This window comes from Martes martes, assembly GCF_963455335.1.
Source record: "Martes martes genome assembly, chromosome: 5".
NCBI lineage: Eukaryota > Metazoa > Chordata > Mammalia > Carnivora > Mustelidae > Martes > Martes martes.
In genome coordinates this window covers 91,723,007-91,740,506 of record NC_137892.1, presented here as the reverse complement: position 1 = coordinate 91,740,506, position 17,500 = coordinate 91,723,007, and the positions used below count along the sequence as shown (strand labels likewise).

The 17,500-nt window shown below is 49.0% G+C and overlaps 1 protein-coding gene across 1 annotated transcript in view; it reads right to left on the bottom strand.

Annotated features, from left to right (window-relative positions):
- The window catches only part of SPOCK1 (SPARC (osteonectin), cwcv and kazal like domains proteoglycan 1), a 505,689-nt gene that overhangs the window by 72,633 nt on the left and 415,556 nt on the right, over positions 1-17,500 (bottom strand). Inside the window, exon 6 of the mRNA XM_080804507.1 lies at positions 9,549-9,663. Coding sequence (XP_080660633.1) covers positions 9,549-9,663 — 115 coding nt within the window. The remainder of the gene's footprint in view (positions 1-9,548; positions 9,664-17,500) is intronic.

The window sequence follows — 17,500 nt, the reverse complement described above, 5'->3', positions numbered from 1 at the left end:
AGAGGATTAACAGCCTCATAAAAAGAAGGGCCTTTTTTTTTTTTTTTTAAACTTGGCTTAAAGTAATTTTTTGCAAGTCATTTTTGGGGAATATTTCTTGTCCCTGTGCATTGGTACATGATCGGAATTCTGATCAAATCCCCTGCCTGCACTAATTCTCTGGTCTTTGACATCCAAATTCTAAACTGGGTTCCACAACGTCAGCATCCCCTGCCTAGGGGCTTTGTGACACCGGGGCTGTGCTCACATCCCTTGCTGGGGTGAGACCTTTAAAGACTCACTCAATTGCCAACCTTGCCTCACCTCCAGATGCGACCTGCTGAAAAGACCCTTTTAAGAGACTCAAGCATAGAGAGAGCACAGCCAGGCCAAGGAGACCAAAATAAACCGAGGGTCCCGAAGCTGGGGTGGGAAGCAACAGGCCCGTGTACAAATGCCTTCCTGGGATACCCTGGCACATAGGAAAGAAGAGGGCTGAGCTGGGTTTTTATACTGATCCTCCTACACAACAGAAGGTAGTCAGCACGAAGGATGTGCCCCCAGCAGCACCTGCTACTGTACCCCTGGGAAATCAGAAAGCCAGAGTTCTCTCCGCTGTGATCCCCTGGTCATCCTCGCCACTGCTTCCGCCCCAGGAGCATGGTGCCCGTGTTTCCCAGAACTTCTCTTCCATGGTTCTGAAGTTCTCGCTCCCTGGAGCACGTCTGAGGTCTTGAGATAATGAGATTCCTCAGCAGAACCCCTGCTGTGTCAGTAGGTCTGCCTCCTCTGGTAGCAGTGCTCCTTCTTGTCAAGTAGGAGGGGCCCTTGGGGCTACTCTTCTGGGGTTGGGAGAGGAAGACACGCTTTCAGCCGCCGTGACACCATCATGATTTCCATCTGTCTCCTCCCTCGGTCTCCTCAGACTGAAGAGTGCTGCCTGGTTGTCTTGTTTCTGTTTTGGCTGCACTCCCGACCAATGTGAATGTCTAGGACTGCACATGCGGCCGACTGCTTATTCCGTGCTTTATCTGCCGTCGTTACTCATTCCTCACGTTAACTCATCAGAGCGACATTCCTGCTTCCTTCGTGTCTAATTGCCACTTTCAGTTTTTAAACAGAGAATCAGCATCATCCCCACTAAGGTAATAATGATGATAATGACAAAACAGCTGTAGGTTCTGAACTGGATGTTTACACTTGGAACTGAGCTCCTCCGTTCTCACCACACCTGTGAGCTCGGGGTCCCGCCTTCCCCGGCTGCCCACGTGGCGGCCAAGGCTCCCACGGAGTCTCTCAGATCTCGGAAGGGAGAGGCCCTCCACCCTGTCACAAAGCAGCTGGCTCTGCGGGGTGGTAGCCCCTTGCTTTCTTCCGATTATAATTTCCATTTTTTTTATTGTAATGCGGTCTTTTCTTTCCAACAGATAGCAGGGCAATGGAAGAAAAGTCAGATTTTTCTTCAGGACAGATTACAAATGAATTTTTATCTTCAAGGAGCTGGGTGGGAAACGTGGGGTTATCCAGGAAAGCCCAGGATGGGGGTGAGCCATGAGCCCGTGCCAGCGCTGAGATAAACCGCAGAGGGCGCAGTGTGCTTACAGAGAGGGAGGGAGGAAAAGGAGCAAGGATGCTCGTTCCCTCCCCTTGCACAAAGCCTGCCAGAGAGCCCTGGGCGCTCAGGGAAGGAAGGCGGGCTCCGAGAGTGGAAAGCACGCACTGCCCGCGCTGCCCGCACTGCCCGGTGAGGGGCACTTGAAACTGTGTGGCTGTACAGCTGTGGGTTTTTCTTTTTTTCAAGGGAAAATGGATGTTCGATTTAGGTTAGCAACATAGTCTGATGTGAGCATAGGAAGCAAGTTCCAGAAAGCCTTCAGTTCCCTGCTCTGTCGTTTATCAGCCGTGCAGCCTCGAGCGAGGTACCCCACGCTCCAGATCTCGAATGTTCCCACCAGCAACAGAGAGGACATTCTCTGGTTCGAGGAAATAAATGTACCCGTCACTTGCTTAGCCGGTACGCACAGTAAGCACCTTGTACTCTTGATCTCTTGTCCTGATAGATCGTTTTGTTGCCATTTTAAACACTGTACACGAAGATGTGTACAGATGTAGATGGTACATCTACATAAAGGACAATTCTTAGAATGAAGTAGCGTCCTTTAAGACTTGACAAAGACTTGTTGAGAATCCAGACAAAACACCCTCGTACAAATTCCATTCTGGGTGGGCGAGACGAGACAGTGCAGACAAGAGGTCAATGCGGTGTACGAGAAGGGGATGTGTGGGACTGAGGAAGACAAAGGGGGATAGCCATAGCTGGGGGGGGAGGGGCTCCCAAGAAGGTGACCTTTGTGTAGAGATTTGAAGAGAGGCCGACGGAGCTCGCCATGCGAATGTCTGGGAAGACAGTCTGGCAGTGGGAACCCCAAGGCAGGAGCATGAAGGGCTCCCCTGAGGACGTGTGCCCAGGGCCCAGCAAGCAAAGCTTGCAGCAGCGGAAGACGGGTACAGGCGGCACAGCCCGTCCAATCCCACTGGGCCTGGTGGGTCACGGAAGGGATGTCAGCTCCTCCCCTTAACCAAGGTGGGAAGTCACTGGAGGGTCTCAAACAGGGGACAGCACCATTTGACTTACGTTGTACAGAACTGGTTTAACGTCTATGTTCAAAAGAGAACGGAGGGCCCCAGAGTTCAAGTAGGAAGCTACTAGAATACAAGAGGAGGATCTCTCGGACCCCTAGGGGAGTGGCGGTGGAGGCGGGAAGAAGCAGATGGATTTGGAAATCTCTTCGGAAGCAGAGCCAACGGGGTTGTGGCGTGTGAGACAAAGAGGGTTTCCTTTTCACTTTAGCAAATCAAAATACAGAGGTGCCATTTATCAAGACGGTGAGTACTGCAGGAGGGAGGAGCAGTCTCGGGGCAAAGATCAGGGGTCTGATTTGGGAAATGAAGCCTGAGACGCTTCCAGGCATTGAATGGAAATGCTGAGTGGTCATTACACACTTAAGTCTGGAGCTCAGGAGAGCAGTGTGGGCAGGCTGGCTAGAGGAAAGGATGGAGGGGGACAGACCGACCCCCTCCAACACACATCTGTGTGCCTAGATGAAAACACACCTACGACATATAGAAGCGGCAGGTACAAAATATTACCCAGAATATAATCCTGATTTAGGATAAGTAGAGTTTATAAACTATGTTATTATATGTGTATTGAACACTACTGAAAACACACACAGCCAAAAGTGAACAGAACTGAAATCGGAGACAATTTTGCCAAGTCATTTAGATGTCAAAGAAGATGTATTAATTTATAAATTTTTAAAAGGTTGGGCCAAGGGAAGAGTGCCATTTAGGTGAACTTTCAAAGCCATTAATTGTTAGCACAGACCCTTCTCTCTGGTCTGGACTGTGGCCACCCTCTGCCCAAGTTTACCCTTCTCTCCTTTCGTATCTTTAACTCTCTCCCTCAGTTGCTGCCCCATAGGCTTCCACATGACCAGGAGAACCTCTACTTTGGCAGAGCCGAACTCACAGAAAGGAAGAACCTGAGTTTAAAGCTAAAGTCAGCAGTTATTCTAAGCGCCTGACTAGTTTCTGTGGTTACCAATTTAAGGTTTATTTTTTTTTTTCCTAAGGTCATGACATTTAGAATTAACAAGGCCCTAAAAATTAAACATTCCTTTACATGTTTAATTTCTGGCTGTGGTGTAGGACCAAGTAAGTAGCAAAGGAAGCTGAATGGATATGGGAAGGTTAAGACAAACCGCTTTTAAATTGCAAGTTTGCAAGCCCGAGGCCTTCTCTCTGTTACACAACAGGCATTAAAGAAAAATGTTCTTTCCTGGATACAAAGATAAACCTCCATTTTGCTAGAAGCTTCTGCAGCAGGATTCTGGTAGGATTTTTCCACTGAGACATTATAGCTAGGAAGAACTCCCGAGCCCGTCTCTTTGGCACCACCTCCTGTTCTCGGTTAAACACTTTTCCCCAACTCCACTTGTGATAAGTAATGGAATTAGACAACCGTCTGTCAACCCAAACTTTGTTCCCCCAGAATCTAGCCCTCGGGTTGAAATCACCATTTGAGAAAAGAAAATCACTGTAAACTATTTTTCTACTGTTTCAAATAGCTCAGAGGCAGGGAAGCTGTTACTTATTCCTTCTTTAGCATACCCTGCTGCACAGACCTGTTACCCCTTTTCCTCCCTGGCCCGAACCAGGCGTGCCCCCACCTTGCCCCTACCTCCCAGCCCCTGTCCAGCTGGGAGGGGATGACAGCGTCCCAGCCTTCTCCAGCATTCCAGGTTGCCTGCTGACCCCTAACCCCCTTCCGTAACAGAAGCAAACAAGGAGCTGTGCTCAGATAGAATAATGTTGTTTCTATTTCCTCCTACAAAGACAGAGGACGAGGGAAGGCGGAGAGATTCTGTGGAATGCCTTCAAAACACTGCTGCTTGTGGAGAACACCAGGACTTTCTCTGCTTGACAGCTGACACCCCAAGATTTGGACAAGTGAGGTCACCCCCTAGAGGGCATACGGGCAGTTGGACAAAGGCACTAGCCTGGGGATCCAGAGGCTCGGGCTATGAGGGCTCCGTTCCCCACCCACTTTCTGATGTCAGGGGAGGTTTTCTCTCTCTCACTGGGCCGTCGGGCTCCTCTGCTGGTAAATGGGACCAGCACAAAGGTCCCTGGTGGTCAGTGTAACCTGGTAAATCATAAAACAGCATCACTCTAGGGGAGGTCTGAGGTCCCATCCCCCAGTCCTCGAAACAGGCATCTTCAGGAACACAAGGGTCCCCTCCACACAGCATGGAAAAAACAGAAGTGATGTCATTTCCTGATGTTATATCATACAACTGCAAAACTCTCACCTCAGCAATGGGGGAGCCTCAACCCCTCCTCAGGATGGAACAAGGCTGCCCAGACCAGGTCAGGGATGGAGGGGGTTGTTTCTGTGAGAGAAGGGAGGACAGGCAGGAGGCGGCCTGGCTCAGGCTGGAAAGGAGGGCAATACTGGCTAGTTTAAAAATGCATCCTGACAACTCTAATGGGAAGAAAACTCTACTTTCCTCTTAGATTCTCAACCACTGTGAAGAAATCAAGAAACAAGTGCCTCATACTCCTCATATCCTTCACTGAAGATTGAAGAAAAAGCAGCGGAAATAAGCCCCGAGCTGAAGAGTTCATCAGATACAAGAACTGACTTTCTAACTGGGCTGGTTACTGAGGACTGGAAAATACCAAGAGAAATTCGTGGCAAATCTTTCCTGGAAAACTCTTAGAGCACAGAAATTCAGGCTTAACACAGGATTTCAGTCTCACTTCCCTCTTCCTAATACACACACACACACACATTTTGAAACAATTGCTTCTCTGCACTCCAGAGGCTGGCATCACAGAGATGAGAGATTTAAAAAAAACTACTACGTGACCCATCCGAGGTCTTGAGGCCATTGAGAGGTGCGAGAGGAAATATTCCTAGATATTCAAGGATGACCCCACCCTCTATGAGGTCTTCAGGGACATCAAAGGAGAGATGCCAGAGAAAAAATAAAAATCAAGAGAACAAATAATCAACCACTTGGCTTGGACTTCTTAGAAAAGCTCTTAAAACTTAAAGCTGAGGCAAGAGAGTTCTGATTTGCAAGAACTGGAGACGTAATGCAAAGACCAAAGGCTGGAAGAAGCAGAACGCTCCGAGACTCACAAGACCAAGTGTCAGACCCTGCCTCACACACCTGTGACACTCACACCCAGCCCTGAGCCAGGCTGAGGCTATAGGAAGTACCCGTGCGGGAAGGAGAAGAACAGATGCAGGCAGGTGAGGCCCCAGGAAAGCTTCTGCTCACCCCCGTTCTCCAGCCCAACTCTGGATCCCAGGCAGGGATGAGATGCTTGTGAAACCACAGGCAGCTGGACGGCCCCAGTGACAAAGAAGCCCTGGGCTCACCTACCTGTGGAAATCTAACTTGGGGCAAGCTTTGTGGAACTACCGTCTGCATAAAATAGAAACGGCTGCCCAGCAGATCCAAGGACAGAGGGCTTGAGAGAGCAACCTCACCAGTCTTTCTTGGACACTAAAACATTATGGAACGACGTGCGCCAAGTCTTCTGTGGCCCTGAGGGGGGCCAGCGGGGGCTGCATGAGGATGAGTAAACCCAGAAGAACAGGACCTAGAAGAGCGGGCACCGGGTCTGACCCAATGGTGGAAGCAAGCACAGTTCACGACGGGAGTCAGATGTCTTCCATCGGACACAGGGAGCATGCACACAGCAGGCCAGCTCACCGGAGGCGGCGACAGCTCTCTGCAGACGGATACCAGGGACAGACAACGGCAGGAGCCACTGTCCTGCAGTTCCACAGCTCATAAGCCACCGCCGACTTCCGAGCATTTCAATACACCCTGGGATTAACAGAATCTATCTAGAAGAGACCCCATTACTATTGTTACCACCACATAGAACCGAAGCTCGAAAGAGAGATCAGACTGAAAAGAAAATGTCGTCAACAACAACCGTGACTGCCACACTTCTGGCACACCTGCATTTGCGAGACCACGAAATGTCGTTTCTGCAGCAGGCCCAGAAGCAGGACTGCTTCTGACAAAGCGTGGAGCCCCAACGTGCCTCAGGAAGGTGGAGACTTCCTCTCCCACTGCCTGCAACTTCTGTGATGCCAAGGCCCCTCGTTACACCTCTGACCTCCACTCTGCACTCTCTCCCTCCCCTTCATCCCCACTGCTCCTGACAGCCTCATGGGAAGAACTGTCAATCAAAGGAAAAGGCCGGCCTTCCCTCCACTCTGCCCAGGTAAAATGTTATTAAGCTCAATACTGCATTTCATCTAATGACCCCAGGGACTTATTGCTGCCTTCACTGCCCACAGTACATTCTTATCCCCCAAGTGAACATTGGTCAAATCTGTATTAAATAGTTAAGCATTATACCCTGATAGGATGTTGTTGCCTATGTAATTGCATGTGTAATTAGTTAACGACAGCCATGCAGTCTTCTCAGCAGGTAATTTTTGCTTCCCCCACACACTATATAAAAGCTCTGCAGTAAGTCACAGCCCAGAAAGTGGGTCTTCAACCAACAAGGACAATCTCAGAGCCTCAGGCAAAGAACTGTACCAAGTTTGATCGATACTTCCAGTAACAGACTCATCATTGCAAGCTTCCAAGGTGATATTTCTTAGACAAGTGTCAGATGATATGAGACACAGTGTGGAGTTAGAGAGCTCCTTTCCGGGCAAAGGCAGAGGACTTCGTAAAAGCAAATCACTGGTCCAAGAGCCAGTGGAACAAAAAATAATTATACATGACTAAAAGAACTAATGAAGGAAGTATAATCTTGATTGTTTTGGGATACTGTTAGTATTCCTTTTTTATTGTTGTCATTTCTGAGAGGTATATGAAGTTTCTTCTCATTCTTCCTGATTTATCTCTTACAATTAACTTAGTAGTTCACCCTTTTTCAAACATTTTCAAATGAAACACTTTTAAATGGCATTCTTGTTCTCACTGACCTTTCAGGATTCTCGAACACGCTTTTTTCTAAGTCTCTTTGCTGTTAATGGCAATGCAGTAACTTGCAAATGTTCAGCAAGAATTTGTTCTAATTTTTACCAGAACATAATTAAACAAATGCATGGTACAGGCAAGGCTGTACCTGGAGTGTCGTATTTGAGAGTTAATCTCATTTAATCAGGTGTGACAAGCCCACCATTAAGAAACAGGCACCAGGGTGCCTTGCTGGCTCAGTCAGGAGAGCATACAAGTCTTTATCCCTGAGTCAGGTGTTCAAGCCCCATGTTGGGACAGAGTTTACTTAAAAAAGAAAGGAAGAAACAGGCACTGTACTTCATTTGAAGACTTCCCAGGAGACCAGTCTGTTACCTCACCATGGCAAATCAGGAAGCCTGAGCAGATTTGGGGCCCCTGAGGAGAGGTGAAGCCACCACCTCGTGGAGATACCACAGGCAAAATGGTGGAGGTGACTTTGCTGGTTTGGTTTCTTCACCTCAGGATAGAGGAGTAAATAAGACCAGTAAACAATACACCCGGAATAACAGAGACCGCTGAAACGTGCTATGGTTATTAAGAAATCCTCAGACAGAAGTGAGTTTTCTGGGGCGCCTGGGTGGCTCAGTAGGTTAAAGCCTCTGCCTTCAGCTCAGGTCACGATCCCAGGGTCCTGGGATCGAGCCCCGCATCGGGCTCTCTGCTCAGCGGGGAGCCTGCTTCCTCTTCTCTCTCTGCCTGTCTCTCTGCCTAAATGTGATCTCTGTCTGTCAAACAAATAAATCTTTAAAAAAAAAAAAAAGACTTTATAAGAAAAAAAAATAAGAAAAAAAAAATAAATAATAGTTGTAAATACAATAAAAAAAAAAAAAAGAAGTGAGTTTTCTGGGTTTTGCAGTTTCTTCACACCACAGGGCTTTAGGTTTTCAGACCCTACGCCAAGGGGGCACAAGTAGACAAATGAAGACTTCTTACTGCAGTTGTATAAATGAATCAGACCCAAACACAGGGAGATCAGCTTTTTGCTCATCAAGAGGAATTTATGGGGATTAGTTGTGACCCTAGAGCTTCCACATTCTGAGCCCAACCTTCCAAAGAGTATCTTAGCACAATATTCCTGTGATGGCCACCATGGACAAATGCACATTCCAGCATCTTCACATATGTGCCCTGGAAAAGGCAATGGGACCTACGAACCAGGGAAGGCATAAACACACTCACCCAGATCACCCTCCCCCATTACCTACAGAAGACGCCTTAGAAGAGACATGCGTGCATGTGCGCACACACTCATTCATGCTCAGAAACGTGCAACATTTTCCATGGACCAGCAGCGACAACAGAGAAAGCCCAGCTCCACAGAAAGAAGAGGCAAACTTCCAGCTTGGGTCTCATTAAGGAAGGCTCAGAAACAGGCCAAGGCCAGAGCGACAGCCTTCCTTTCTCCATCGCTGAAACATCCAAATAAGGCCAACCTTCCCTGCCCCCCTCAGCCATGAGAGAGAAACCACTGTCCCTGGAGAGTTTTTCTCCTTTCGTGTGTCACCTGGCTCCGTGCTACATTCTGAGCAGAATATACAAATGAAGAAACACCTTTGGAGTGTGTGGGGGGGTACCTCTACACTGTTGTGACCTCTCTGCAGTCTCTGTTTTGAAACACGCCCTTGAGAAGTTCAAAGGACTTAGAGATTCGAAGTCAAGGAAGACCAAGACGTACCCCAGGGCAGGCTGTGGTCTGAGAGGTGAACAAACCCACCCTTCTCATGTCACAGCAGACATGACCTCTGAAAGAACCTAGTGCATATCCTGGTCTCATGGAATTATTCCCCAAGACTCAGCTCTTCCTTTTCTTTTTAATGGTAGCTGAAGGCAGTTCAGATTCAAGTCCCTACACAAGCTGGAGTACTTGTCAAGCCCCTCCATTTCCCCCGTGTGGGCTCAAACAGCTCTGTTAACCTCCAACTTCCAGGCACGGGGGTTGGGGGGAGGCAGAGCTTGGTCGCATCAGCCTCCCTCCAAGGGTCTCCTGTGATCCCCACTTACCATTCTTTTGTGTCTTGAGTTTTGGTGGCTCAGGCTCTGGGAGACATGGACAGGGCCCATCACAGAGGACGGTGAAGCTTTTGCCAGTAGAACAAGCATGGAACTCCAACTTGCACTGCAAAAGAGAGGCAGAAGAGGCTTTAAGAAGGCGGCTGAGCAGACCCCCCACGTGGTGTCCCCAGGAAGCGGCTAGTCTCTCTCCAACCAGGTGGGCTCACGGGAGCAGGGATAGAGAAGGAAGGAGTACATCTCAGGTCAAGGTCCGCATGGCGGAGAGTGCTGAAAAGGAAATAGCCTTTCATGTCTTTCTGAAGGCACGGGGTAACCTCTGAGACCACCAAGAGCACTGTGGTGCTTACTTTAGTCGATGATAAATGCAGCTGTAACTGTTAACAGAAGTACTCATCCAAAATGACATCTCAGAGTCCCAGGGGTCCACCAAGGTGCACCCCTTCTGCAGAAGGCCACCTCCCTCCGTTTCCTTACTCCTCACCTAGGGTGCCTCTGCCCCAGTACAGGGATCCTAGGCCCCCTCAGCTGCTCATACGCTCTCCCTGGGCACAGGGGCAGGGTAACCCCGAGTTAACAACCCAGGTGATGTGTGTGAGGCCCAGCCCTGACCCATCCAGAACATGCAAGGAGCAACTGCTTTTGCTTTGACCATCCCAAACATGAGTGCTACACAGTCCTTTGCCCCAGAGGATACCCATGGGTGTCTCTAGCATGGGACTGGGTGCAAGCACCCATCTAATTCTTAGATTCAGTGGTGAAGGCCAAAAGCTGCCATCTCTTCATGTCAACCCTTCGTTGGCCACACTGGTAGTGTTCTGGCCACTTCCTGCCCTTTTCACTACTTCAGCCACTTTTATCGTCAAGTCTCAACTGGTTCAGAACACAGGCTGGGAAGAATGTTGTTTACAGGTTCAAAAGAGCATAACAGTTAACAGCATTTTTAGGATCCTGACATCTAAGGGATAGGACATGGACTCAGAGCAGTTAAATAACCCACAAAATATTACGATGCTCTTTTGGGGTGGATTCCAAGCCATATCTGAGTGTGGGGCTCAGACCCTGGTCCCACAACACCGCTCTTTCCACGTGGAGAGCACATACCCCATACGGTACCCCAGGTTGCTACTGGCCTCCATCTCAGTTGTTTGAGAGTTTATTCTTTTTCCACTTGTATGGTTCTCAGGATCCAGGTCTGCATGTAATCAACCTTCTGCTAAGGCCCGTGGGCCAAGAAACACGTGTGTACTTAGTGGAGGTTCCAAAGAAGAGGAGGCAGGCAAAATTTACTGAGCACCCACTTTGTCTCTTATTCTTATCAGGGGCCGTGGGGAATCTTTTACAAGGGAAAAAAAAAAAAGGGAAGTTACAGTCCTTGCCCTTGGAAAACACAAATGTGTACTTCTGAAAAGCCCACAAGCATTTGCAAACCAGCACACCCGAGGACAGCTGAATACCGGCTCATTGAGAAGTCCCAGCTATTCTGTTCCCATCCCGATGAAAAACTTAGAGCAAGAGTGCTTCAAACCTGGCTCGGAACCTACGGGAGTCACTCGGAGTAACTCCAAGTGTCACTCACACAGTGGCCAGCCTCACCAGAGAGAGCACAACAGACAAGCCCACGGGGTGATGACTTCCCCTTGAGGCAAATGCCTTTTGTACAGACTTGTTAGGCATCTAGTATGTGCCCAGTGTGGCTGGAGGGGTGGTGGGGACTGGATGAAAGGCAGCCATGGCTCGGCCCCCAAACTCAACGACTCTGTGAGGAGGCAAAAAAGACCACATCCTTCTAAAGCCGTGTGGCCACGACTCCGAGGCGGTCAGGAGTGGTGTGTATGGAGGGATGGGCACAAAGAAGCCCCATAGGAATGGGATGGGCCTGCCGCCAGCCAGAGGGACAGAATGTAGCCAAGAGGAAGACGGGAAGGGGGCAGGGGGGTGTCCGTGTAAAAAGCTTCTTCTCAAATCCCGCAGCCGGTGTGCACGTGCCCAGGGCTGGAGAAAAGACCACCGTGGCCAGTCCCACCTCCTCCCTCCACCCCTTTGCTCTGAAACAATCCTGCTTCAGTTCTCAAACTATTTGCTCAAGAGACTCTCCAAAGCTAATTTAGGGGCAACAGTATATTTGTGTATGAAAAATTGTTTTGTGAAGACAAATCTTCATACATTTACTTACTAAAAATCCTACTGTGACTAAATTGCTGGTTTGTATCCTTGATAGACTGTAAGACTATAAGACTCTTCCCAGACATTCCCCGGCCTTCCCTGAAAGCGGAATCTTGGCTTCGCTCACCGCCCACCCGGGAAAATGCTCCCCCCCCCCAACGGACCTCTGTCTTGGCCACGTGACTCGCTCTCCCTGCGAGTAGGTGTGACGGGCCAGGGTTGAGCAGCTGTTTTAAGAACCACTGCTTAGGGATGCCTGGGTGGCTCAGTGGCTTAAGCAGCTGCCTTCGGCTTAGGTCATAATCCCAGTGTCCCGGGATCGAGTCCCACTTCGGGCTCCTTGCTCGGCGGGGAGCCTGCTTCTCCCTCTGCCTCTGCCTGTGCTCACATGCGCGCGCTCTCTCTCTGTCTCTCTAACAAATAAATAAATAAAATCTTTAAAAAAAAAAAAAAAAAAGAACCACTGCTTACTTGTATCTCCTCTCTTGCTCTTCCCTCTACCAGGAAAATGACACGAACCACACTAAGGCCACTCCTGTGGCCTGGGGCCCAGAGGGCGAGGGCAAGCAGCAGAGCTGCAGCAAGCCCACACCCAACACGAAACAGAAACAAGGAATTAATGTTTGCTGGCTGCCACAAGCCACGGGTGTTTGGGGATCCTTCCTGAGCACAGCATAACGTAGCCAAGGGTGGCAGCACTGACTTCCTACTAGACCATGAGGTACTCGTCAGCTGGAAAGTCACGTCTTCTCCCAGGCACATAGCAGGTGTTCAGTAAACAGTTGCTAAAGGATACGGGTGGTGCTCCCCAGGGTCCTTGGGGCCTCCGTTCCGGTCCCCAGCTGTGACCACCTGACCCGCACAAGGAACACAGGTGCTGGAGCTCAGCCTTCAGGATGTTCCCAGCAAAGCATCCTTGACCCACACCTGCTGCCTGAGTCCTCTCCTTGAGCTCCCATCCAGCACTTGCCTTCTAGCCTCCCCGCTCACCCTCATCCACTGATGGACTCAGAATCTCGTCCATTTGCTTCCCAGATGCTCGGGAACACCCGTTTCCCTGGGGGTCTGCCCTCATCCGAGAGCCCCTGCAGACTGTGATTCTGGTAACTTCGCTTCCTCAGCCAGCCCCAGAACACCCTCTCGTGGACAGCCGCTGTCACAATCTGCAGAGGCAGTCGGGCCTCCTCCTGGACCCCAGGGAGGTGTTACCAGAGAAAACAAGATTTATCTGCACCAGTGGAAACCCATGTTTCAAGGGCACAGGCCTGCTTTTCTATCTTCCAGATAGTATGTGTCATTTAAATGAAGCTCAAAGGACTAGAATTCCATTTTATATAAAGCTCAACACGTGCTATTTAGAGATACCTACATATATGTGAATATATATTGGGGGGGTAGGGTGACAAATACCAAGATAGGGGCAACCTATGGGGCAGAGGCAGGATGACGGCCCCAGACAGCAGCCCAGAAAAACACCGTGAAGCCTGAGAATGGTTTATTCCCCAAAGCTCAGTGATAGATTCCAAGGCTTTGGTTGTTGGGCTTGGCAACTTATAGAAATAAGACGTCTACATTTGTGTATCAAATATTTCATGAGGAAATATAAAATAAAGTTGACATGCTTGCATCAAAGTGATGACCGAGCTCTACCCACGCCTCCCAGGGACTGTTGCTAAGGGGAGTAAATGAGGGCACACGTGGGCACCCGCAGGTAAGGGGAGAGGGCACCTGGTTCTGAGCCTGGTTGGGACTGTCTCTGGGCAGGGGGCCTCCTCGGGGCACCTCACGCATGTCCCTGTCCCATAGCACTTCACTAAGGCCTAACCCCTCTGCCCCAGGCTCTCGCTAGGGAAGAACAATTACACAGGCCAAAAGGTGGTCACTGGACCAGCTTTCCTCACAGGGGCCAGGCCACTTCCAAAGTACAGCGCTTCCCGCTAGAGTGGGCTGCCCCGAACGAGGCCGTCACGCCGAGCAAAGGGCTCCAACGCCCTCTCCCAACCTGCAGGCCACAGATGCTCGAGAACATCCTGCCCACTCACCTTCAATCCCAAGTGGAGAAAATGCACAGAGCCTCTGGGCTCTGCAGAAGTGTGCCCTGTGTTGTGGACAGAACGATTCTGAAAACTCTAGGCAGGTATGCTAGCCCTCCCATAGAGGGTTACCAAGAGAATGGGGCCAAGAGAATGGGGCCAAGAGAAAAAGAGGCAGCCCATGGTACTTTTCCCATGCAGCCATCCCATGACTAGGCTCTGGACCTAGCAAACACTGGGCTCTGGCCTATCAGGATAGGAGCAGCCTCCTTTGGAAAAGATGGGGTCAGAATGCAAATTCTCCCACAGAGATGTGACGAGGGAGACCCAGGTGTCTCCTGACACAACAGGGATAGCACTGGCTCCTTTCACACATGACAAGCCTCCAGAATGGCCACACCTTCTCTCCCACAGTGTGTTCAGAGTTGCAGGTACAAGGTGGCAAAATCATGGATGGCGATTTGTTGGCAGGAAGGACATGCTCTGGTGGCACTTACTGGCTCCCTCCACACCAGCCCCGGAGATACTAGGGATGCACACCGTCTGCCTGCACCTGCCGGCCTTCGTTGACCTGCATCAGAGCAGTGTCTGCAGGCTCCAACTTAAAGAGGGTAGACTGGGAGCCTACCCCTTAGAGCCTGGGCTTGGAGGTGGAAAAGCAAAAACAAAACAAAACAATCAAAAAGAACTACAAAATGACACTCTTGGGAACAGATAAAGGAGCACCCATAATTTTTTTTTTTTTTTTAAGAAAGAATCGTGGGGAGAGAAGAGGAGGAAAGAGGTATAAATGCATTTTGGGGATTTAGAGTGGAGTGCCAGTCATTTACTCAAAGCCCCCATAGGGCCAAGGCTGCAGGCAGGCCCAGGAGCTCTTTCCCTGGGGAAGGAGACACACTGAACAAACAGGAAGACCCCTCAAGGTGGTCACTGCCACCTCCGGGAGCCCTTCCAGCCCTGGCCTGTATCAGAAGTGGGTCTAAGCAGAGAGCAGTCATCACCGCCCTAACCCCACTTACCTTCTAGAAGAGACAACTTCGCACCTTGTGTTAGGTATTGAATTATATCCCTCCTACAAGACATTTGGGCGTCTTAACCCCCAGTATCTTTGAGGGTCTTTACAGAGATCATCAACTTAAAATGAGCTCAACAGCGCCGGTCCTAATCCAATATGGCTGCCACGCTTACAGGAACGGAAGAGCTGGACACAGAGACCCGCGTAGAGGGAAGATGGAGGAGTGAAGTGACACAGGAAGAAGAGGGCCACCTGCAAAGAACGCCTGTGGCTGTGAGAAGCGAAGGAAAGGCAGGAGAGAGATTCTCAGTCACGGCCCCCGAAGGAATCAACCCTGCCCACACCTTGGCTTCTACTTCTATCTCCAGGGCTGTGAGACAGTAAATTCCTATTGTTCGAGGCACCCAGTGTGTGGTACTGTATTAGTGCAGCCCTAGCAGGCTAACACACCTTCCACCCAGATGTTTAAAAAGAGACAAGTCTCTATGGATGGAAATGCTGCATATTAGGTTCATAAAACATAGACCTTTGTGCCCAGATGACTCAGTTCTCCTGGAAAGCAAGTTAAAAAACAAACAAACAAACAAAAAAAACCACCCCCTGGAACAGCAGCCTTAGGATGTTGGGCAGGTGGACATACAGAACTTGGCCAAATACTATCAACCGTGACTCATGGGCAGAAATACGAAACATTCAAGACTTTATAATGATTTTATGATCAAGGAATGAAACAAATAATAAGCCCTAAGTATTTAAAAGAGGAGAGCCTAGAAAGTGGGAAAGTAACAACTTTCAAATGACTTTTAAACTTCGTACTGGAACCCATATTCACAGAAACACAAAGAGAAACACAGACATAACCTCCTGGAAGCTTCTATACCCCTTGACCCGCTGGGAGAGAAATGTCTTCCCCAGTCCTCACAGAAACACAGAAGATGGATGGAGCCAAAGACTTTGCGAATGGGCAGAAATATTCAAAATGTTGACCTACTTAAAAATAAATGTGCTAGCAGATTTCCCAACCAATCTTTCCTTCCATTTTGCATAACACACCAACACGTCGGAATGAGGGAATGTTCCTGCGAATGGCCAGTAAATCTTTCTCTTCTGTGATTTGTAAAGCAAAACTAATAACCTCTCTCTGGTTCACTGCTCACACAGATCTCCACTGAGTACATTTCTCTATCACCCCGCATTCTTTGCTTTTGCCTTGCATGCTTTGGGTATTATTTTTAACATTTTATTTAAATTGCTTTCTCCACTCTATTTCATCAACCAATCATCTATTTTTAAACCAGACTGTTGACAGTTCACAGTTGACAATTTTGTTCACAGTTGATGAATTCTGATTTGTTTTTATTCCCCCAAAATCCTGTCAAAGAAGGGGGGGTGGGTAATCTCGTGGCTCTGCTGGCTTTAATGAGTGGGCAGGAACTGAGTGTGGCTGCTGGCTCCCCATGTTATTCCTGACAGACGGAAGAACAGCTGTCTGTCTGTCTGGGGCTTGACTGTCCCTGGGATCATGTGAAAGGAGGACTGAAGAGAAACAACAGAAGGGTCTTTGGTCTCAATCAGAGGTTTACCAAACAGGCACTCATGTGTGTGTTCCTTCTCACATCGAACAAGTGTTTACTAAGCACCTACTATGGGCCAGCACTGTACCAGGCTCCAAACTAACAAGACAAAAATCACTGTTCCCATGAAGTTTATACGGCAAGTGCTGATGAGGACTGTAAAACAGCACAAAGGAGAATAAGAGACAAAGAATAATGGGGAGAGGGAGGTATATTACATAGGGTGCTCTCAGGCAATCTGGCATGACATCTGGGTAGAGTAAAGAATAAAATGGGCCAGGCAGCCCTCTGGGGTCAGGGGATTCCAGGCAAAGGCCCAGAGGTGGAAGATGCTGACTGCACATGAAAGTCATCAAGGACGCCAGTGTACCTATGGAGGAGAGCAGAAGGGGCCTTCTTAGCTGAATGTGCTGAGTCCTGTGTGTGACGTGGGGGTTAGGCTTGGGCTCACTCCCTGCCCTCCCCCCAAGCACACACATGTGCACACACTGTTAAAAACTCCAAAGGCAGAACCTTACCCCTTAAAACCAAGTTGCTAAAAATGTGAAAAAGGAAAAGCTCGTCTTTACAGAAGAATGCCAGCCAAATAGCTGAGAAGGAAGGCTAGAATTAGGAAATCACTTGGCAACTCCCCATGTAATAACTGAGTCAGGAAACGATCATTTGATGGTTATTGTAAATCGTGGGTAAAAGGAATTGGGGAATAGGGCATTCACACGGTCTCCAAGGGCTTCCCGCAGAAAACACACCTCATTATTACACGAGGAAATGTACATGACAGTCACACCTTAACACAGGGACCGGGGGGCCAATGTAGCACCTGCAGCAGGGGGCCCAGCTGATGTACCTTCTGCACAAGGAAGTATTACACAACAGTGCCTCTGAGGGGCAGGGCCAAAAGCTCCTCACCTCAATCTATTCGTTAGAGAATGAGTTCAAAATTGAACACGTTTTATAAGATAAATGCCTGGACTTTCAAAAAATAAACAAACCACAAAAACAAAACAAAACAAAAAAAAGCAAAAAACAAACAACACGAACCAAACCAAACCAAACCAAACCAAACAAAACAAAAAAAAAACAAACCCAACCCTGGTGTGAGCTGCTCCCTCTTGTAGAACAGAAGAAATTAAAAAGCCGGAACAAACGCAGGGG